General features: G+C 48.1%; 2 protein-coding genes and 1 non-coding gene across 7 annotated transcripts in view; all 3 read right to left on the reverse strand.

Annotated features, from left to right (window-relative positions):
- The window catches only part of TBCD (tubulin folding cofactor D), a 148,305-nt gene extending 135,891 nt beyond the window's left edge, over positions 1 to 12,414 (reverse strand). For 2 of the 5 annotated variants that reach the window (XM_010816446.4, XM_010816444.4), the window contains exons 1-4: positions 12,000 to 12,354; positions 10,812 to 10,862; positions 1,388 to 1,485; positions 323 to 424 (exon numbers count right to left, since the gene is read on the reverse strand). In XM_010816446.4, coding sequence (XP_010814748.1) covers positions 323 to 424; positions 1,388 to 1,485; positions 10,812 to 10,862; positions 12,000 to 12,243 — 495 coding nt within the window. In that variant the 5' untranslated portion in view covers positions 12,244 to 12,354. 5 annotated transcript variants of the gene reach the window in all.
- Positions 4,649 to 4,852, reverse strand: LOC112442783 (small nucleolar RNA SNORA73 family). Its single transcript, XR_003031076.1, has one exon. It is a non-coding gene; the product is annotated as a small nucleolar RNA SNORA73 family (small nucleolar RNA).
- Positions 12,415 to 13,239: 825 nt separating the features above from the next.
- On the reverse strand, positions 13,240 to 22,125 carry FN3K (fructosamine 3 kinase). The gene is given in 6 exon segments (NM_001076182.1): positions 13,240 to 13,683; positions 14,544 to 14,666; positions 17,844 to 17,926; positions 18,452 to 18,543; positions 19,534 to 19,685; positions 21,880 to 22,125. Coding segments are annotated over 6 exon segments (930 nt in total). The 5' UTR covers positions 22,021 to 22,125; the 3' UTR covers positions 13,240 to 13,344.
- Positions 22,126 to 22,161: the final 36 nt, after the last annotated feature.

Consider the following 22,161-nt stretch of genomic DNA (forward strand, 5'->3'; position numbering starts at 1 on the left):
GTGGCCCTAGGGAATCACTAAACTTGGAGTGGTCTTGGGGAGCCCCAACATAGTTCTATTTTAAGTAAAAAAAATTTTGGATAATAATATAGTTATCATCACACCATATTCAGGTATAGTTTTCTTTATAAAGGGAATTTTGAAAAGAAAATAATTTAAAGCAACATACGTAAAAAGAGAAAATCAAAGGAACAAATGAAAAAGAGGGAATGAACAAAATAACATAAGATAAAATTGAAGGAAACAGGAAAGGAACCTGCCAGTGTAGAAGCAGGCAAACCAAGGAAACAGCGAGGACTGGGGGGAGGAAAGGGACACTTACTTCATGGTCTTTAGGATTCTGGTTTGTAAACATGTCTAAAACAGGCTGCACATCAGCCACTTCATGTGGAAATAAACGAAGAAATGTTTTATATCCTCGAACCTATCAAATAAAAAGATACTGAATCATACAACCAGAAAATACAAAAAGTAGCAAGATTACTTCTCTATTATCAAAAATCACCAACTATGCCACCCAATGATCAAAGAAAATTACATATTACAGTGATACAACTTAGTAAGACTAAACAATAAGAAAGCCACCTTTACTTCTTGAATCATTTCAGAAATGTGTTCTGTTCCAGTTTGACCAACCAATCTTGGCTCATCAGAAATACAGATATATTACAAACTACAGGTTTTGCGTCTACCTTGATCATGAGGAATAAGTCCTCAAGAACCCAAAAGGTCCCAAATTCATTAAGGCTTCCACGAAACATGGCGCTACACTTTCAGGAGACCCTGCACTCAACCAACCGAGGGCAAGGAGTGTGCACGCAGGCCTCTCTCCACCACACGGCAGGCCCCACAGAGGCAAAACCCCAGCCGGGAGGGCCGAGTCTCTCCCATGGTGCGTCTACAGGCCAGCACACACATCATCTGGGAGCCTGCAAGAATGCAGAGTATCAGGCCTCATCCCAGACCTACTTAACTCAAAATCTGCATCCCATGAGATCCCCAGAAAGCCATCTGCACATTCATGTCTGAGAAGCATTTCTGCTTCCAAGTTTGTTCGCCTTCTCCTCATAGGAATCTTTTCTCAGTTACTGACACATATATACATGTATGTATGTGTACATATATCTTCTCCCTCCCTTTCTGGTTAGCTGATGCCTGATCAATTCAAGTGCAAGATGATGAAAACAATGCTGAAAAATGCTGTTGCAGCCAAAGGACCCCCTGGGTCGCTAACAACTGATCCCCAGCACATGGTAAAAAGAGAAACGATGAAACCCACAACTTTTGCGTGAGAACCATCTTTCATGATAACATTTTGGAAGGTACCTCTGGACCAAGTTTATCAACAAAGTGTTTGGTCAGCTACAATGTGCCATCTAAATATTACCTTGGAGATGATGTAAAGAAATTTAAAAGCCAGATGTACAAGGTCTGCCGGAGATGTCTTATTTTGCACAAATTCCAACAACAAGTTCAACATCCATTCTAGGGAAAAACAAACGTAAAACATTTGCTATTAAATTAAACATCAACATGACATTAAAACAAAATGCCCAAAGAAAAAAGAGCTATTTAGAAATATCAGAATAGTTTAATATTAGTAAATCTCTATAATCCAAGTATCAACAGAGCAAAAGAAAAGGTTTCATCTTCAGTTTCTAAAAGGAGATTAGAGTTAATATAACATTCACCCCTGCTTTTAAAATGTAGGAAAAATATTATTTATTATTCAGTTCAGTCACTCAGTCGTGTCCGACTCTTTGCAACCCCATGAATCGCAGCACGCCAGGCCTCCCTGTCCATCACCAATTCCCAGAGTTCACTCAGACTCACGTCCGTCGAGTCGGCGATGCCACCCAGCCATCTCATCCTCTGTCGTCCCCTTCTCCTCCTGCCCCCAATCCCTCCCAGCATCAGAGTCTTTTCCAATGAGTCAACTCTTCACGTGAGATGGCCAAAGTACTGGAGTTTCAGCTTTAGCATCTTTCTTCCAAAGAACACCCAGGACCGATCTCCTTTAGAATGAACTGGTTGAATCTCCTTGCAGTCCATGGGACTCTCAAGAGTCTTCTCCAACACCACAGTTCAAAAGCATCAATTCTTCGGCCCTCAGCTTTCTTCACAGTCCAGCTCTCACATCCATACATGACCACTGGAAAAACTATAGCCTTGACTAGACAGACCTTTGTTGGCAAAGTAATGTCTCTGCTTTTCAATATGCTATCTAGGTTGGTCATAACTTGCCTTCCAAGAAGTAAGCGTCTTTTAATTTCATGGCTGCAGTCACCATCTGCAGTGATTTTGGAGCCCAAAAAAATAAAGTCTGACACTGTTTCCCCATCTATTTCCCATGAAGTGATGGGACCAGATGCCATGATCTTCGTTTTCTGAATGTTGAGCTTTAAGCCAACTTTTTCACTCTCCACTTTCACTTTCATCAAGAGGCTTTTGAGTTCCTCTTCACCTTGTGCCATAAGGGTGGTGTCATCTGCATGTCTGAGGTTATTGATATTTCTCCCGGCAATCTTGATTCCAGCTTGTGCTTCTTCTAGCCCAGCGTTTCTCATGATGTACTCTGCATATAAGCTAAATAAGCAGGGTGACAATATACAGCCTTGATGTACTCCTTTTCCTATTTGGAACCAGTCTGTTGTTCCATGTCCAATTCTAACTGTTGCTTCCTGACCTGCATATAGGTTTCTCAAGAGGCAGGTCCAGTGGTCTGGTATTCCCATCTCTTTCAGAATACTGTCTCAAATCAATATCTAATACCATGCTTTACAGAGGACACGTCTACAACTACTATGTTTAGAACAATCTGGTTCTAAACAACAAATAAGACAGACAAAAAGGATTAAAAGGATTTCCACTTCCAGTTATAAAGGAATAACTGATATGGAACTACCTTTCCACCAACAATTAGACAACCCAACAATTGTACTGGGGCGGCCAAAAAGTTCCTTTGGTTTTCAAGTCAAAATAAAAGACATATTTTCATTTTCACCAAGGATTTTATTGAATAACATATTCACCATTTTGTTCCACTACATTTTGCCATGTTTCAGGCAACTTCATAATTTCATCTTCCCAAAACTCTTTTATCTTTTTGAGCAAAGAACTGTTCCAGGTGCCTTTTACAGCCTTCCAGGGAATCTGAAATCTTTTCCATCAGGAGAATTCTGTAAAGACCTTTGAAATAGACAGAAATCCAAAGGTGCAATGTTGAGGCTTCCCTGGTGGCTCAGCAGTAAAGAATCTGACTGCCAATGCAGGAAACACAGGTTCGATCTCTGATCCAGGAAGATCCCAAAATGCATGGAGTAGCTAAGTCCATACACCACAACTACTGAGCCTGTGCTCTTGAGCGAGATCCGCAACTACTGAAACCCGTGTGCCCTAGAGCCCAAGCCCCACAACGAGAGAAGCCACTGAAATGAGAAGCCCACAGGCCGCAACTAAAGAAAAGCCTGCACAGCAACAAAGACCCAGCACAAGTCAAAAATAAATTTTTTTTCCAAAAAAAAGGTGCAGTGTCTCTTGAATATGGCGGATGCATTAGAACATCCCAGCCAAGCTATAACGGTTTTTGCCAGATCATCAAAGAAACATGCAACCTTGTGTTATCCTGATGTAAGATTATGTGTTTTCTGCTGACTAATTCCAGATGCTTTTCATCCAATGCTGCTTTCAGTAGGTCTAACTGGGAGCAGTACTTGTTAGAATTAATTGTCTGGTTTTCCAGAAGCAGCTCATTAAGAGAGGACTCCTTCCAATCCCACCATAAATACAGCATCACCTCCTTTGGTGTCGTTCATTCAGTTCACTTGCCCCATAATCTCTTTTGTTCCACATTACTGTGCAGTATCCACTTCACTGCCCATCACAATTTGTTTTTATTTTTTTTTTTACACATATAGTCATCTTTATTAAAGTTCACGATTACATTAGAAATTGATGGATTTCTTTAAGACATGCTGATTCTCATGGGCACCTACTTTCCACTTTTAAGAATGATAGATAAAGAGGTCAATATCTTAGTGTCATTACATCAAGTTTTCACCAGATAGGAAACCTGAAAAGGTCTTTTGAGCCTTCCAGGTCACTATACTCTAAAACCTGCCCATATGGTCTTTGGCATTTCTTATACATTACAGAACACTAGAACTCATGGGTTTTAAGGTGCAGTTCCAGGGGTTAAATATCGTACCTATACACTTCCAAATTTCCCAGGCTTATCTTCAATGAATGTATTACTCATTTTACTTTGTGTTTCAGAATGTAAAGAATCTACCTGCAATGCAGTAGGATCTAGGTTCAATCCCTGGGTCAGGAAGATCCCCATGGAGAAAGGAATGGGTTCCACTCCAGTAGTTTTGCCTGGAGTTAATTTTTACTTTACTAATTTCCCTGTCAAAGAAAGACTCCAAAGCATTGCTAACTGCGAAGTTGGTGAGGCTCCTCTTCTCCCCTCAAATCCAGTGGTATTTGGAATCACAAACAAAATGCTCAAATCCAGTTGTATTTGGAATCCCAAACAAAATGCTGCAAAAGAGGGAAAACCTTAACCCAACTGCACAGCAAAACAGGTTAAAACAATTAAAAAAAATTCACTTCGGAGCAACCCAGATCCAGACAGATTGCTCTTCAGAGCTGTTTTCTGCGTGGTTTTTTTCCTCAGTCATTGTCCACAGGACTCTGAGAAGACGTAGGAATATGCAGGCGCAGACTCAAGGCCCGGCTTCATCTCCAACGTTGTGGAAAGGGACTATACATTACCGGGCAGAACGCTATGCTCCCGTACGCCACCTGGACAGAGCCCGGGGAGAGTGACCTCCCCGGGTATCCACATTGGTCACAATTTGTTTTTAAAAACAGAACCCTTTCATTATGTTTCAGTAGAGCATCACATGCACAAATATGGTCAAGAAAAAAATTTTTCACAACTTATGTGGGACCCAAACAAAGCAATAACATAACCAAGCTGGTGCAAATGATTTTTTTTTTTTTAACATTGTAGATTATTTAATGATATAAGAAAATAAGTGCAAATGATTTTCAACACTTGATTTGGATATTTTGAGTACGTAGGCTATCTCCTGCATGGTATAACGTTGACTATTCTCAATTAATGTCTCAATTTGATTGCTATCAACTTCAACTGGTCTACCTAACCATGGAGCACTGTCCAGTAAGAGATCTCCAGCATGGGACTTTGCAAACCATTTCTGACAGATCAGTCACAGTCCCTTCTCCATACACTGCCCAAACCTTTTTTTTTATTTCCACCGTGTACCTTTCTTGAAATAATAAAGCACAGTATGCCAAAAATGTTGTTTTTCTTCCATCTTCATTATTTAAATGGCTATATAAATACTCACCAATTTTGATAAAAATTTTTTTAATGGATGCTGGTAAGACAGCTGTCACAATATAATCTAACAAAACTGTTTCAAATGAAGTTAAAGACAACCAAGCACTACTAGAGCCCACTTAGGAAAAAACCAAATGAACTTTTTGGCCAACTCAGTATTTTCAGGTACTAGGAAGACAGCGACTTGTAACCAACCAACTGGACTCTATAGCTGCCCAAGCTGTCCACTAGAAAATAATTTTTAAAATCCACTGCAGAGAAGGGGGACTCAAGCAGAGCAGAAGCTGCTTTAGCTGAAATTTGCAGGACAACATGCCAGAAGAAGCTAAGCAGAAAACGAGCTCTGTAAGTCTGAAAGGTCCCCTCAAACCTTTGGCTGAATCTTCACATGCACAGTGGTTAGAGTTCACTAGGCTGGGTAAGAACTGCCAGGAAGCTCTAAGGCAGAGTTCCCATAGCCCATACAGGGCTGACACTCAAACTCCATCGAGCCAGAGTGCAGAGTCCTTGTTGAACACCCAGAGCCACCAGCAGACATTGCAGAAAATTCTTTACTTAGACGCTTACTCCTTGGAAGGAAAGTTATGACCAACCTAGATAGCATTCAAAAGCAGAGACATTACTTTGCCAACAAAGGTCTGTCTAGTCAATGCTATGGTTTTTCCTGTGGTCATGTATGGATGTGAGAGTTGGACTGTGAAGAAAGCTGAGCACCAAAGAATTGATGCTTTTGAACTGTGGTGTTGGAGAAGACTCTTGAGAGTCCCTTGGACTGCAAGGAGATCCAACCAGTCCATCCTAAAGGAGATCAGTCCTGGGTGTTCTTTGGAGGCAATGATGCTGAAACTGAAACTCCAGTACTTTGGCCATCTCACGTGAAGAGTTGATTCACTGGAAAAGACTCTGATGCTGGGAGGGATTGGGGGTAGGAAGAGAAGGGGACGACAGAGGATGAGATGGCTGGATGGCATCACCGACTCGATGAACGTGAGTCTGAGTGAACTCCAGGAGTTGGTGAGGGACAGGGAGGCCTGGCGTGCTGCAATTCATGGGGTCGCACAGAGTCGGACAAGACTGAGCGACTGAACTGAAGACTGAACTGCACTGAAGACTAAATTAGAGAAAAATTAGAGAAAAAGCTATATCTGCCTTAACAAAGCTTAAAAAGGATTGAAAGGATATACATGATACACAATTAACTGTCTGCCAAAATTCATTCTTTAAAGATAAAAACCTTAAAGCCACCCAACATAAAAATCACAACGTTAATCATCCACTCAAAAGTTACTAGACATAAAAAAGGACAAAATAATGCCATTTGCTGAAATATGGATGGACCTAGAGATTGTCATACTGAGTGAAGTCAGAGAAACAGAAATATATGATATCCCTTATATGCGGAATCTAAAAAGAAATGATACAAATGAAATTATTTACAAAATAGAAACACACTCGCAGACTTAGAAAAGGAACTTATTGTTACCAGGGAGGAAAGGGTAGGGGCAAGGGATAGTTAGGGAGCTTGAGATATCCACATGTACACACTGCCATACTTAAGATGGATAACCAGGACTTTCCTGGTGGCCCAGTGGTTAAGAATCTGCCTTGCAAAGCAGGGGACGCGGGTTAAGACCTAAGGGGCTACAACTAAGACCTGACAAATAAATGGATAATCAAAAGGACCTACTGTACAACACAGGGAACTCTGTTCAGTGTTATGTGGCAGCCTGGATGGGAGGGGAGACTGGGGGAGAATGGAGACACTACATGTATGGCTGCCTCGCGCTGCTGCACACCTGAAACTATCGCGACGTTGTTAACGGGCCACACCCCCAGAGTTTCCAAAATGACGACCTTCCACAGGTATTACGAGGTTACTGTGATGATTAAACTGAAGCATTAAAAACCATTTAGAACAAGGTCAATACATTAAGACTAAATGAGTATGAATGGGCAATTCACAAAGGGGAAAAATATTGTGCAAAGGTAATAATATATGTTAAAAAAAAAAAAATTTGTCCTCACTAGAAAACAACAAAATGCAAAATAAAAGCACATGATGCCTTTAACCCCTTTAATAGGTTAACTTTATGCTGGTAAAGATTTCAAATATTCAAATCTCATCTTGGCAGTGATATATATACTGTTAATGAAAACGTACGGTGAATTTGAAGTTAAGTATCAAAAGCCTGAACTGACTGATCAAACCAGTTAATGCTAAAGGAAATCAACCCTGAATAGTCATTAGAAGGACTGATGTTGAAGCTCCAATACTTTGGCCACCTGGTGTGAAGAGCTGACTCACTGGAAAAGACCCTGATCCTGGGAAAGACTGAAGGCAGGAAAAGGGGGCAAAGGGGATGAGATGGTTCGATGGCATCACCGACTCAATGGACATGAGTCTGAGCCAACTCCAGGAGACAGTGAAGGACAGGGAAGCCTGGTGTGCTTCAGTCCACCGGGGTCACGAAGAGCCGGACAGGACTGAACAACAACAAATCAGAAGCACAGCACTTCCACTTCCTGAAACTCTAAATTGTGCAGAGGTGTGTGGATGTCTAGGCTACTTGGAAGAGTACAAAACTGGACAAAACAGGAGTCCACACACATCTGCTTCCTCTTTCTAACAGCCAGTAAAATAAAGGGACAGCTGCACAAAATGGAAAGTCCTGATCAACGGCAAGAATGGGGAGAGAGCAGATGTAAAGACTTCTGGGAAAAAGCCAGCTCCAAATTAAACAGGCAGAGGAGCCCACTTTATAGATGCCCAAATGCAGAACCAAGGAGAGCCCAAAGTCAGGAGGCACGGTGCAGCCCAAGGTGGGGAAGGGTCTGCAATCACTGTAGCCCCAGACTCAACAAGTCTTGGGACCAAGCTCCGAGCCAACCCTTAGGAAAATGAAGGGCTCTCCGGAGGAGACAGGAGTGCCCCAGATAAAGCCCTTCATTCTGGCATCTGGAACACCCTCAATGTGATAGAGAATTCTCAACCAGCTCAATGGCTCTAAGAGAAAATCTGTCCATCAACTCATCATACTGCCCCACAAGGAGCTGCCTATAAGAATCCTGTTCAGGAAAAACCCAGATGAAAATGCTCCAACTTACAAAACAGAAGCAGAGAAGCCGTTGTCTGCATCCATTTGGTCTGAACCAGCAAGACGAAGGGCTTCCCTGGTGGCTCAGAGGTTAAAGTGTCTGCCTGCAATGCGGGAGACCTGGGTTTGATCCCTGAGTAGGGAAGATCCCTTGAAGACGAAAAGATCAAATTACAAGGAAAAGCTGACCCCAGAGGAAAAAGGAGAACCTGGGGACCAGTAGATAGAAGCCAGGACTTGGCTCAGAGAGACTCAGACAGCACGGCCCTCACCATGAACAGAGGCTGGGAAAGCCGACGACTCTAGAGCTCCCCTGAGCAATGTCCCCTCCAAACTCCAGTAAATCAACAAAGAGAAATAAATCCACAAGGAAGAGAAGGAACAGCAGCCAAGAGACTTCAGCATGATGCCCAGGCTGTAACTGAGCCACTCAGGGAAAGCACAGCAGCAGCTCCTGTGCCACAGCTTGAGGCCAGAGCCCTGAGGCGCCAGGGACAGCCCAGGACAGAATGGAGGCAGGGCTGAAAACAGGAGGAGTGGTCCAAGGTCTCCAGACCACAGCCCTGTGCCAATCCAGGCAGAAAACTAAAGGCTTACTCAAGAGTAGAGAATACTATAGCCACTGGCCACATCTGGGTTTTGTTTTATTTTGTTTTGTTTTTTAACTTAAATCAATTTTAAAATTCAAAGAAGAAAACAAAAAATAAGTTGAAATAAGATAAAATTCAGTTCCTCAGACATACGAGCCATATTTCAAGTGCTCAACAGCCACATGTATCTAGTGGTGATCTTACCACACAGACAGCACGAGTCTAGAACATTCCATCATCACACAAAGCTCTCCTGGACAGAGGTATCCCAAAGACAGTAGGCTAAAGGGCTTAGAGCTGGAAGCCAGCCTCGGTGCCTGACTCAAAAGGGAATTCTGGGTTAGGAAGCCCACTACAGGACCCTCCCCATGGGCCCATGGGACTCCCCTCCCCACGGGGGGCCGAGGGACACAGCAGCCAGGCATGTGCTCCCCAGGGAGGAAAACCTGACCAGTAAGACAACTGTGAAATACACCCAACCAAGGACAAGCACTCTTAGAAAGTAAAAATGACTGTAAAAATAATTCAAGAACATCTTCTATGTGCAAAAACAAAGATCTGAAAGTAGAACTATAAAGGAAAAAGCTTAGGGACCCACAGGATCACTCCTGGAAATTCAATACCCAGTTCACAGGCACACCAGAAGGCAGAGCAGAGAAGCGATCAAAAACACACCAGAAGCAAAGCCCCCTGTACCAAAAGATGCAAGTCTTTAGTGTAAAATTGTCCAGCTAATGCCTAACATAAGAAGAGAATGGAACTGTGGACACAGAGGGGGAAGGGGAGGGTGGACGAATTTAGACAGGAGCACTGATACATATATGCTACCATGCGTAAAACAGACAGCTAGTGGCATGCTGCTGTATAATACAGGGAACCCAGCCCGGCACTCTGTGATGACCTAGAGAGGTGGGATGGGGGAGGCAAGGTGAGACGGAGGCTCAAGAGGAAAGCGATAATTCATGTTGGTGTACAGCAGAAACTAATACAGCTTTATAAAGCAATTGTCCTCCAATTTTTAAAAAATTTAATAAAAACACTTAAGAAAACCAAAAAAAAAAAAGGCCAAGAGTGAGTCACACCCTCCTAAAATATCAAGCTCCAGAAACTTTCCAAGGCAAAAAGGCTCCTGAGAAAGAAACTCAGACAGGGACTTGGCATAACTAGACGAGAGACAATGGACCCATGCCCTCCATCCCCACCCAGCCAAACAGGCATGAAACGCATTTATTCTGCCCAAGACAGCGGAGAGTTCAGAATGCTTACCTTCCACAAAACCTGCTGGTTACTTAAAACAGAAAAATCAACACACACAGCACCAGCCCACTTTTTAAAAAGCACCTGTGTGCACACTGAGGCTAACTGTTGCTGCCTCTCTGGTGACCTGAGATCTCCACAGCCCAACGGGCAGGCAGCACTGATGATGCCACGTCACAGGTGAGGAAACTCAGGCATAGAGCAGCTCAGCAGCAGAGCTGGGATATAAATCCAGGCGGTCCAGCCCCAGGGCTGGTGACCCTAACCACCACCCCATGTTTCCCTCAACGTAAGTTACTATCACTACCTTCCTCCTTCCCAAGTTCACTTCCAGGAGGAGGTGTTATTACTGTCGGCCCCACTAACAAGAACAACCTGGGCAGTTTATCCTGATAGTCTCAGCTGGTGCACGTGCGCACACACACACACGCACACACACATATTCCAAGGCCTTTGTGATTATCTGTAAATGATCAAAACCTCAGCTTCTGTTCTTACCTAGGTGTGGGTCCAACAGGTGAGGCTGCTCCTGATATTTGTCCATTATTACTAAAAAGAAAAACGTGAGACTTAACATGAGCCCTGGAAACCCTCGAGTTGTCCCATGCGGACTTCCCAGGCAGCTCCCAAGAGCACAGGCCAGCTGGAGTGAGCCCCCCAGCCACCCGCCTCCTCAGGGCCACACTACCCCGGCCTCTGCTCTCTGTTTGCTCAACGCACCTTCCTCTCAGGTCCTCACTTCTTCCTTCCTTCACTGCCTGCTGAGAGCCAAGCTGAGTTCTCCCCTTCATTAGGACTCATACTTTCCATGTTCCCTCTGCCACACACATCAAGCCATGTGCCCTCCTAGCCCGCTCATACTCTGGCTTTCTTAATCCCAAACACTCTGGTTTCTACTCCTACCAGCAGCTAGAACCGTTCCTATCAGATTCCACGCCCACCTGGCCTATGGCAGTTCTCATGAGCCACACACCTCCACATCTGACCACTCCCCATGAATGGGAAAGCCAGCTTTCACTGCTCCCTGGATTTTCACCTCACTCTCAGGACAGTTCTGTGCCTGAGGTATTTTCAGTGCTAACCCAAGCAGCCAGTCAGAGAAAAGGGCACAATCAAGCAACTAGCCCAAGCGGCAGAGTGGGATTTGAATCCAGGGAGGAGTTGCTCAAGTGAGTGGCACAAGTCCACCAAGGCAAAATCATGTAGAAACTTCTATAGCTACAAAGGTCCCCAAGGACGGTTTTACTGAATCACAAAACCCTAGTTATCTAACCACGGGATCTTAAGGAATCGTTTGTAAGTTATCCATTATAGACAACGGCAAGGGTCTGTCTAAACCTGGAGAACCTAGTCTGACTAAGCATCTTGCACTGCCCGGAGCAGCGCTACTGCACTGGGCTGCACGCACGGTCTTGGCAGAGCCACGGGGGCTGAGGAGAAGGCTCTGGGTGGGGGCCCCCGCCCGTTCCTGCATGTTGGGCCTCTCCTGCTCCCACTGCCCCGTTCACACAGCTGTCTCGGAGGAACTGCGCTTTGCGGTGGTCCCAGGACAGGGTGGGGACAAGGACTGGGAAATGACCCACCCAGGGGAGCTCCACCATCCCTACTCGTGACGGTGGAGGCCCACTGCCCTCCATCTCTTAGGCACGCCCGTGTCTGGGGCCGCAGGAAAGGAGACTTGCACACCCTGCACGCTGTTCCCCGCCTCTGGCCCGTGCGCACCCCGAAATCGCTCCAGGGCGCCCTCCCGGGCCGAGCGGTCAGCAAGCACCGCCGGCAGGTGGCCGAGCAGCTCCCGCGTCTCCGCGCTCTCGCCGAATGACTCGAGGGCGGCCCCGCAGGCCAGAGCCGCGTCCTCCCCCGCATCCTCCACCGGGTCCTCCACAGGGTCCTCAGCGGCGCCCGCGGCCGGCTCCTCGCTCAGGGCCATCTTCCGCAGCCGGACTACGCCCGCGCACGAGGTAAGGGCCGTGGGACTAGGGGGGTGGGACGCTGGGCACGGGATGCTCAAGAAGCCTGAAGCTGAGAAGGCGGCAATAACGCCAGCCCCGCCCCCACGAACTCCGACCTGGCACGCCAGCCCCCGCTACGGAACGCGCCGGCCACCAAAAGAGTGCGAGCGGAGGCCGTGCCGAGCCCGGGTGGGGCAGGGCCCAGGGGACAGGGGCGGGGCGGAGGCGGAGCACAAGACTCCGGGCCGGCCGCGCCTCCTTCCCCGCGCACGCGCGCTGAGTTTCCCCGTGACCGCCGACAGGTGTCGGGAATCTTTCTACCAGACAAAGCAGCCCACAGGTGCGCAGGCTGCAGTGGGAGATAAGAAGGGTTGACTGGGCGCTCGTAACGCCCCGAAATAATTGGTGATGTGGACGGCTTGGTCTTCAGAAACCCACACTTGGGTGGCCGCGGGGCCCGGCAGCCCCGCCCCTCCACGGTGACACCCCGCTCACCCTGGACACCCCGTGCACCTACCAGGGCACACCCGCTACCCAAGACTCCCGCCCGCCCCCCTCTTGTCGAGCAAAACTACCAACTGCAAAATGGAGCACGGGAGAGGGGCAGTGGCTCCAGTACTTGAGGGGTAAGGGGGCTTTCTCCCACCCGCCCACCTCAGTAAGGGTGGACTTGAACACAGCCCCAGAGCCACTGCTCAAGAGTTGGGCCCATTTCATGGTCCCCAATTGTACCTAAGCCAGAAACAGGAGCCCTGAGTCCACGGCGGGGACTGTGACACCAACTTCTGCCTAACCAAACCCCAGATCTGTGTGAATTTCTGTACAATTGTCATGAAAGTTTCCAAACTCCATGTTCCCCCTAGATTGGACTAGGTGATGAGCCTGGCAGAGAACTTGCGGGTGGTCTGGGCCCCCAGTAAACTAACCCAGCTGCGTGGAGGACAGAGACGCAGGTGAAACTAAGACACACACAGTTCCGTCCCTGACACCCCCACGGGCTTTATTTGTTCCTGAAACTGCCTTGGTGAGGCTGCCCTGGTCCCTTGGCAAGCAGCTGGGCAGGGGACACAGGCGGGCTGCTATTTGAGAAGCTTCCTCATGGTGCCCAGGGATGGGCTCCTGTACTGCCTACCGAAGTGGTTCCAGTGATTCAGGTAGTTAAAAAGCTGATAGAGCAGCAGCCGCCTGTCGAATCCTGGAGCCTTGGGGACCTTCTGGTGGTAGGCAGTGAAGAAGGACCTGGGAAACCCCCCGAACATCAAGGCAATCGCCAGTTCAAACTCAGAATGGCCGTAGAAGGAGGCTGGGTCATAAATAATGGGCCCGCTGTCATCCTCTGCCACATTTCCCGACCATAGATCCCCGTGAAGAAGGGCAGGGACAATCTCCAGGCCACAAAACAAATCCGGAATCTTCACCTAAGAAAATAATTATGGTACATAGAGTTATCACAGGCCTGGGAGCCACAGTCTCCTCATCCAATACTTGGAAATAAGGTAAAGAGGACCTTGTGTTTACTCAGGGTCCAACTACCACTGCCTACTAAGCCCACAGATAAATATCCTCTGACTCCAGGGGAATGTAATTTTGTCTTGGTATTTACTGCTAATTTAGGTCTAAAAGCTCTACAACATTAGTGATTGTCATACAGTAGAGAACCTCGGAGGTTATAGTTTTACCGTTGTGTAGAATATGAATCTGAGTGAAGTTTTTTGTATGTAACTTAGCAAACTTTCTCTGCTGTTCTTTTATTTCATAGCACATATATATCTGTACCTCTTTTGTAGCCTGATTATTTCAGTAAGGAGTTCAATAAAATTTCTTTTATGCGTGCTCATGAGGGACTGATTTTCGAGTTCTGTTTTTAACATCTTGAGAGTTCTGTTTTGAAGCCAGTCACTCTGGGGCACCTGCTGTTCACACCTGCTCTAAAAGGTAAGTCATTTGTGCCTTGGTGGAAAGAACAGCATAAGAGTGGGCAAGAAAGTAGCAGTAAATGCCACCAATCACAAGTCAAACACCTACATTTCACGCGAGCAAAGTTTGAGGTTAATATCTGATGACCCAGGAAGTGAGAGGTGCTCTCAGAGGCCACCCCCTTCTCAGTTTCCCCATCGAACCAATAGTCAGGACACTTATGTGTCCATGATTTGCCCAGCCCTGCTCCAGGCTCAGTGGTCCCCTCTCTGGCTCTGTTCTAGCAGAGGGGCCACACAAATGTGTTGGTAAGGCTCGTAAGAGGACAGCCCTTCTCCCAGAGGATAATTGCTGTGCCCACCTGTAGCTGTGACCAGAGTTCCTGTGCCTCTCGGTCAGCATAATCCTTCTCAATGAGGTCCAGCTGTGCTTGGAGCCGGTGCCGGGTGAAGAAGGTTGGCCAGTCATCCTGCCACTCGTTCACCTGAGTGACAAGGGAAAGGGAGGGGCTGGTGCTGCAGCTGGTGGTCATAAGACACAGTTATGCGCGGAAACGGCCTAAACCCTAGAGCAAATGCTAAAAGAGCACAACACATGTTATCATTGGCTAACAAGGGAGCCAAGATGAAAGCATTAAAAAATACTTAGTTAATTCAGAAGAGCATAAAGAGTAAAGGGGGAACAAAGAACAGATAAGACAAATTGAAAAAAAAAGAATGACAAGACGACAGATCCAAACTCAACCATATCAATAAGTACGTTAAACATGAATGGTCTGTAGACCCCAGTTAAATGACAGATCAACAGGTTGAAAAAATAAAGCAAGACCCAATTATAAGCTGTGAATAAGATACACACTTTATACATAAAAACGGAAACAGGTTAAAAGGATAGAAAAGATAAATTGTGCTAAAAGAAAGCTGGAGTGGCTATATTAATATCAAAGTAGATTTCAGAGCAAAGACACCGACTATAAAGTCATTTCACAATGGAAAGAGAGTCAACTAATGAGGAAGATATAATAAGCCTAAATATTTATGTCCCTAATATATAGCAAATCAGCACCTGAATAGATGCTCCACATCCTTAGTCATTAGAGAAAATAGAACTTCACTGAGATAGCACTTCACATTCACTAGGATGGTACAATTATAGAAAAAGGAAAATACCAACTGTGTGAGGGTGCAGAGGGCCTGGAACTTTCTACACTAGTGGTGCGAATGCAAAATGATATAACCACTTTGGAATATATTTCGACAGTTTCTTAAAAAGTTAAATATCGGGCTTCTCTGGTGGCTCAGTGGTTAAAAAATAAATCCGCCGGCCAGTGCAGGAGACGTGGGTTTGATCCCTGATCCAGGAAGATCCCACATGCTGCAGAACAACTAAGCCCGTGGGCCAGCACACTGCAACTAGAGTAGCGCCTACAGCAATGGAGACCCAGCACAGCTCAAAATAAGAGATAAATGTTTTTAAAAAGCAAAATATGAACCTACATATGACCTAGTCATTGGCTCCTAGGTATTAACCCAAAATAAATGGAAGCAAAAAGTGCATAGCAGCTTTATTTGTAAAAGCAAAACTTGGAAACAACTCAGATATCCATCAACCAGTGAACGGATAAACAGACTGTAGTTTATTGTACAAGGAATGGATTTTTGACATGTGTAACAACATGGATGAATACTGAAATGACTGCTGAGTAAAAGAAGCCAGACAAAAAGGAGCACACACCATATGATTTCATTTACATTAAATTACGCAAAATGCAAACCCGTCTATGGTGACAGAAAACAGATCGGTGGCTGCCGGGGCAGGGAAGGGCAGGAGGAAGACATTAAAAAAGGGCAGGAGGACACTTTTGGGGTGAACTTTTTGACACATTGACCTGACTATGGTTAGTGGTTCACAGGTGTGTACACGTGTCAAAACTTACCAATCTGTACACTTTAAATAAGCGCAGTTTATTTTATGTCAACTATATACCTTAATAGAGTCGGGTTTTTTTTAAGATGCAAAGCTTATTTTATACAAAGGGTTACTTAATGAAATTCCTTAAGGGAAGAACTTTCCAGACAACATGCACCCCCGGTCAGCATCCTGTGCTGAGGGCTGTGGTTGCTGAACCCCTGGGTTCATCCCCTTGGTGCTAGGTGTACCTCAAGAGAAAACGGGAGTTCCCCTCCCCAAATGGCCTAAGGCATATGGGATGGCATGCCCTCCTGCCCCATCTCCTGCCTAGGCCCATGGTGTCCCAGCCTTGGTCTTCCTCCTAGATGACCAGGTCATAAAAGACACAGACTGTGTTTGGAGCTGGACACCGGCATGGCTAGCCCTCCACCTAGAAAGAGGGGCCATGATCCCCTCACCCACAGAAAGACATGAACTTCCCCTGAGCTACCAAAGGCAGGGCTACCTGGGTTCATGGCTGGTGGGAGACCCAGGCTTCACCTGGACAGAGGACCAGCAGGTGTGGTGGTCAGGGTCTGTGCTCTGAAGTCAGACAGGGCCACACTCGGGCCCCTCTGCTTACCAGCTGCACAACTAGACCCCGCCTGGCTTCTCTGCACACATCGTTTTCCCCATCTGTAAAATGAGTCAGTGAAAACCTGCCTCCTGAGGTTGCTATGGAAACTAGGGAGCTGAGTTGGACATGGCAGCAAACAAACCGTGTCAGTACTCTGACCAAGCCAGTGGTCCCAAGGGGGCTCAGCTCAGGGTACCATCATTCAGGGTTGCCCCATCGATGGCTGAAGCCCCTTAGGGCCCACTCGGTTGTCCCAAGGAGCAGGAAGCTTCCTGAAACTTCAGGCTGGACCATCCAGGCTGTGTCCATTGGACGCCATGTTCTGTACTATCTTGTCACAGCACAAGGAGGTGGACCAGGGGTCCTCCCAGGTCTCCCACCCCTTCCTAGCCAGGCTAAAGCTAAACCAAGTTGGTTCATTGATCCTAGACTCCAATGGGGATGCTCAATGGCTGCCTGTGTCCCTAACAGGCCAGCTCCATCCTCACCAGCTTCACACATTGGGGTTCTATGTACAAGTTCATTCCTCAGTTCTTGAAAAATCAATGTATGAGGTCAACCGAGCCTTTGTAGACTTGCATTCTTAAACTTGACATCTGAAGCAAGACAACAAGCCACATTTGGACACACTGGCCTGGAACCACTATTGTGCTGGTCAGTAGCTCCATGTAACCCCCAGGGGAGCTGGCCTCAGCAGAGATTCATAGGGTCTTAGTAATCCTGGTAAACCATGGGGTACAGTTCTAGGTACCCCAGATCTGAGGGCTGGCCCTTGACTCAGACCCCAAAATCTGCCTCCAGCTTCATAAGGATTTTGCTCCTAGTGACTCTGCCTGGAAGAACAGCCCTCTGTTTACACTGTTCTTACCACATGCCCTCCTGTGACATGGCCTTTGCACCTGCTGTTTCCCCTACTTGGAATGCTCTTCCACCTGCCCCACAGCTCCTTGCCTCCTCTGAGCTCAGCGCAGTGAACCTCAACATCAACTCTTCCAGCTCACACACTGCTTTCAGGAATCAGGTAGTCAGACTTCCTGGTGCCCAGGGGACTGGAACTCTGTTATACACAAGGGGTGGAATGAGCAGCACTGGAGCGCCAGGAGCTAAGCAGGCACGCCCTTGCCAGGCACTCACCTGCGGGATGAAGCCGCAGCAGGTCACTGTGTGGAAGCCGAACTTGGCCACATACCGGGGCCCGGCACCCTCAGCCCTCTGGCCTGTTAACAGAAAGAGCTGCTCATCTTTCTCTTAATGTCAGACCTCAGCCGAGCATCAGGACCACACTGCTAGGATATGGGTGGCTGAGGATGTACTCCAAGAACATCGTGGGGGCACACAGCCTGCCACATCATCCCAGATCCCTGAGCCCCACAACAATCCAGCCTTGGGACCCAAGCCTGCCCAGTTTCCAGGGATATGATACCATGGTCACCCAAGTGTGTGGCCCATGGTGACCCATGGTGTCCAAGGTCACCATGGGATGACGTGGTAGCAATTGGTCCACACAAGACCAGCCAGAACATGCCTGTCTCTAGCACATTGGACAACAGGACTGCGTATAAAGGAGTCATGAGCCAACTCTACTAACTTATCATCAAAACTCTTTTTTAACAATCTCATTTTTCACTCTGCAGTCTGAGCAGGTGGCATGAAACCCAACCCATTACTAAAATGTCCCCCCAAGCACCTACCCAGGGTAGACATATCCAGGTCAAGGGTTCACAACAGCATTCTGAACATACCCACTCTGTTCTCCTCCTCCCTCAGCTTCTCCCCGAGCTTCTGGTTGTAAAGGTGCAAATCTGCCATCTGGTCTCCAAGTTTTGATGCCTGACTGAGGATAGAAGAAAATGTAGCCAACTGAAATAAGAAACAACAACCAGGGAACATGTTCCCTTTTGAGAAATGTTTTAAATACCTTAAAAACAACTCTCTGTTCTTTAAAAAGTGAAAAATGAACTGCAGCAGGCAATGATCTTCTCCAAAAGATCAAAATAGTGTAAAATCACCCAAGAAGGGAATACCAGGAATTAAGGATCAAATACTAAAAAAGTTAAGGGAAAAAAAAGCTCCAATTTTTGTAAAAACAAATGTAAATCACAAAAAAGAAAACGACAGTCACACATCATAGCTGTGACTGCTCCCTGCCGCTGGGATGTCATGTGCCTTTAGTCTTCTTTTCACGAGTTTGCCTCTTCCACCATTTTCTAAACAATAAACATACATAACTTTGGAGCTCCCCAGGTGGCGCTAGTGGTAAAGAACCCGCCTGCCAGTGCAGGAGACATTAAGAGACTCAGGTTCCATCCCTGGGTGGGGAAGATCCCCTGGAGGAGGGCATGGCAACCCACTCCAGTATTGCCTGGAGAATCCCATGGACAGAGGAGCCTGGCAGGCTATATAGTCCATAGGGTCGCACAGAGTCAGACATGACTGAAGCGACTTAGCATGGCAAAACTTTAATAACTAGATTTCAGATAATTACTAGATCAGACCTCACTGCCCATACTGAACAGGCACTGGTGTTCACTAAACACAGAGTAACAGATGGTTCAACGTGCTTATTTGGTGCAGCTTTGTGAATCCAAACTGGCCTCAGACTGGCCCTGCGTGGAAAGCAAGAGCTCCTGTCTCCATCAGGGAGGCAGGTGTGGCTCTCAGCCCTGCCTCTGCTCCTGCACTGAGTGATGTGGGCAGCTCAGCAAGAGGCTGTTCCCTCCGCCTCTCTTGTCTCCCTCTCTCTGTCCCTCTGTCCCCTCCCTCTGTCTCTCTCTCTCAAATACGCACACACACACTACACACACGCACACTCTCTCTCTCTCACCTCCTCAGGCCCCTCATCTTCAGATGCTCCATCACAAAGGCAGCCCCACCTCCAGGCAGGTCAATCACCTTGATGGGCCGAGGCACCCGCACCAGGCCAGTGCTCCGAAGAGCCTCCAGGCTCGCCATCTCCCCCTCAAACATCTGCCGGGCCTGCGTCCAGAACATGGCTGTGAGCTCCGAAGCCAACAGTGGCTCTGCAGCCCGGCTGAAGCCAGGAATCACAAGTGCCCAGGACCTCCGGATGACGAAAACTGACTGGAGAGCAAGGCATCAGCCCTGCAGAGAGCGGGATGCAGGTGGCCCCCTTCGGATAGAAAGGAGCTACAAAGACGAGGTTGCACAGGGAGCTTGGGGTGGACAGGATGCTGATGTCTGCAGCAAGCGCCTGCCCTGAGAGGTGAGGAAGCACAGGCCATGGTAGGGGGGCGGGGTGCTGGGGGTGCTGGGAGCACCATGGAGATACCGTGGGGCCTGCTGGGGTACTGGGAATATCATGGGAATACTGTGAGGTGCTGGGAGGCCATGGAGTGTCGTGGTAGACCATGGGGGTGCTGGGGTGCCACAGGGTGCCATGGGGTACTGGTGGGCAACTTGGAGTGCAGGTTAGTGGAGGATCCAGGGTAGGGCCTGGGTCCCCTTCCAGGTTACCTGCCCCCACAATATCTGGGGCACTTACAGTAAATGAGGGGCAGCAGGGGGCAGCATGGGAATGTGACTGGGGCACACACTTGGGGCACGGGAAGCCAGGGGCTGGGGGGTCAGCTGGGCCTAGACTTGGGTCCAGGGCCAGTCCCCAGGGGCAAGCACCCGACAGGGCCTGGGGGCTTGGAAGGAGCCATCCACCCCAGCCAGGAACAAGACAGTCATGCCCCAGGGAAGCAGAACAGCCTCTACCGGGACCCAGGGGTCTTCCTACTTCTAAAACATTTTGCACAAATATCCCAATTTTAAATTACGTGAACTCTCACTTCAGGTACAGTACTCGTGGGTTTGAAATGTGTTTGTTATAATATGATTTGTGACTATCTCTGGCTACAGAATTAACCCTTAGGAACAAGTCCAAAACATCTGTGTCCACATAAGAAAAGAATTCCATCTTTTAATTCAAGTACCTGAGGGGAGAACCTGCAAGACGTCCTAACTGCCAACCTGCACCTAGAATCATGGAGTGGGGTGTCCAGCGACCCTTAGTCATGCTCCAGGGTGAGCTCCTAAACATAGAGGGGCAGCAAACACCTGGGCTTCAGCTTGCCTACATGCTAAGGGCTTCACCTGTCCCCTGTTCTCGTGTATTGATTGAGCACATACTGTGTGCCAGCACCGAAGCTTTCAAGGGTGAATAGTGGTATCCCAGTCTGGAAGAGCTTTCAGGAGCCAGCTGTGAAGGTTCTAGGGCCAGTGTGAACCTGGAACCCAATAACACTTCCCAGTAGGTGGCACTGAGTTATTTGGGTTCTGAAACCAGCGCCAATGGAGCAGGGAACAGACAACACCAACCCACTGGCCATCCTGGACCGTGCTGCAGGGAGACTAGAGGCATCAGCCTGGGATTTCCTCCCCTCCACAGCCCGCCCCTCCACCCACTGCTGCATCTCAAAGGGGCTTGGCCCTTGGGCCTCCCTGGAGTCCCCCACCAGAGTCAAGGGAACGCCATCCTTGGCATCCTCGGCACTTTCTGTGGGTGCACACACAGAAAGTCAGCCATACTGACTTTCTCCACCTGTGAATACATCTATGGAAATATACATGGAAAGTATATGTAACAGCAATATTTCAGGCTGGCGATGGAAATCAGGTCCAAACACAAGCAAGGCCTGTGAGTAGAAGAGCAGGGACCTGGCCCTTAAGGTCGGGCAAGGGTCCCTCCTGCCTCTTTCCATCTGCCCAGGAGGACCCAGCCGCTAAGGGGAATGCAGACTAGAGCTGGGTCCCAGGGGAGAGGCAGAAGCAGCTCAGGACCCCAAGCCTCACCTCCATGTTTGATGGGTAGGGAAATTAAAACAGACACCGAAAACGCCTGTGCATCCAGGCAAAAGGGAGTAAATTAACCCCGCAGCAGAGAGAACCGTGGAATCCTGCAGAAAACGCTTGAGCCCTCCTCCCGCAGCTGGTGCTAGCCCTGCAAGTCCGCAAGCTGACCCCGCGGCTATGACGCCAGGGTTGGCCCAGAACCAGACCACAGCGCCCCCTACCCCTGCGCCCCGGGCCCCCTCGCCCCACTCCTCCCCTCTCCCACTTCCCCCAGCCCTCCCCTCCCCGCAGCCCCTTCTGCTTCCAGCTCCGGAGGCGGACTCAGGCCGTGAGGGAGGAGTGGGGTGGGATGGGATGGGTGAGGGGCACGCACCAGAGTCCTGTGGTTAATCTTGACAAACACGGGGCCGGCATCTGTGTCGTAGGCGCGCCCCTCGCTGATGCCGCCGACCCCGGGGCTCCCGAAGGCGCGCAGGGTCGCGGTGCGCAGCTCGGCGCGCAGCAGCTGCTCCATAGAGGCGGGGGGCAGAATGGGGCCGGGGACCGCGCAGAAAGCGGGCCCGAGCTCAAGCTCACCGCTGACGCTGCCGAGGCAGCTGTCCGCCGCGGGGGAGGCTCACGCTCTGCGCGGCCTACCGGCTCCCAGCGGCTCCCA

Source organism: Bos taurus, chromosome 19 (genome assembly GCF_002263795.3).
Source record: "Bos taurus isolate L1 Dominette 01449 registration number 42190680 breed Hereford chromosome 19, ARS-UCD2.0, whole genome shotgun sequence".
NCBI lineage: Eukaryota > Metazoa > Chordata > Mammalia > Artiodactyla > Bovidae > Bos > Bos taurus.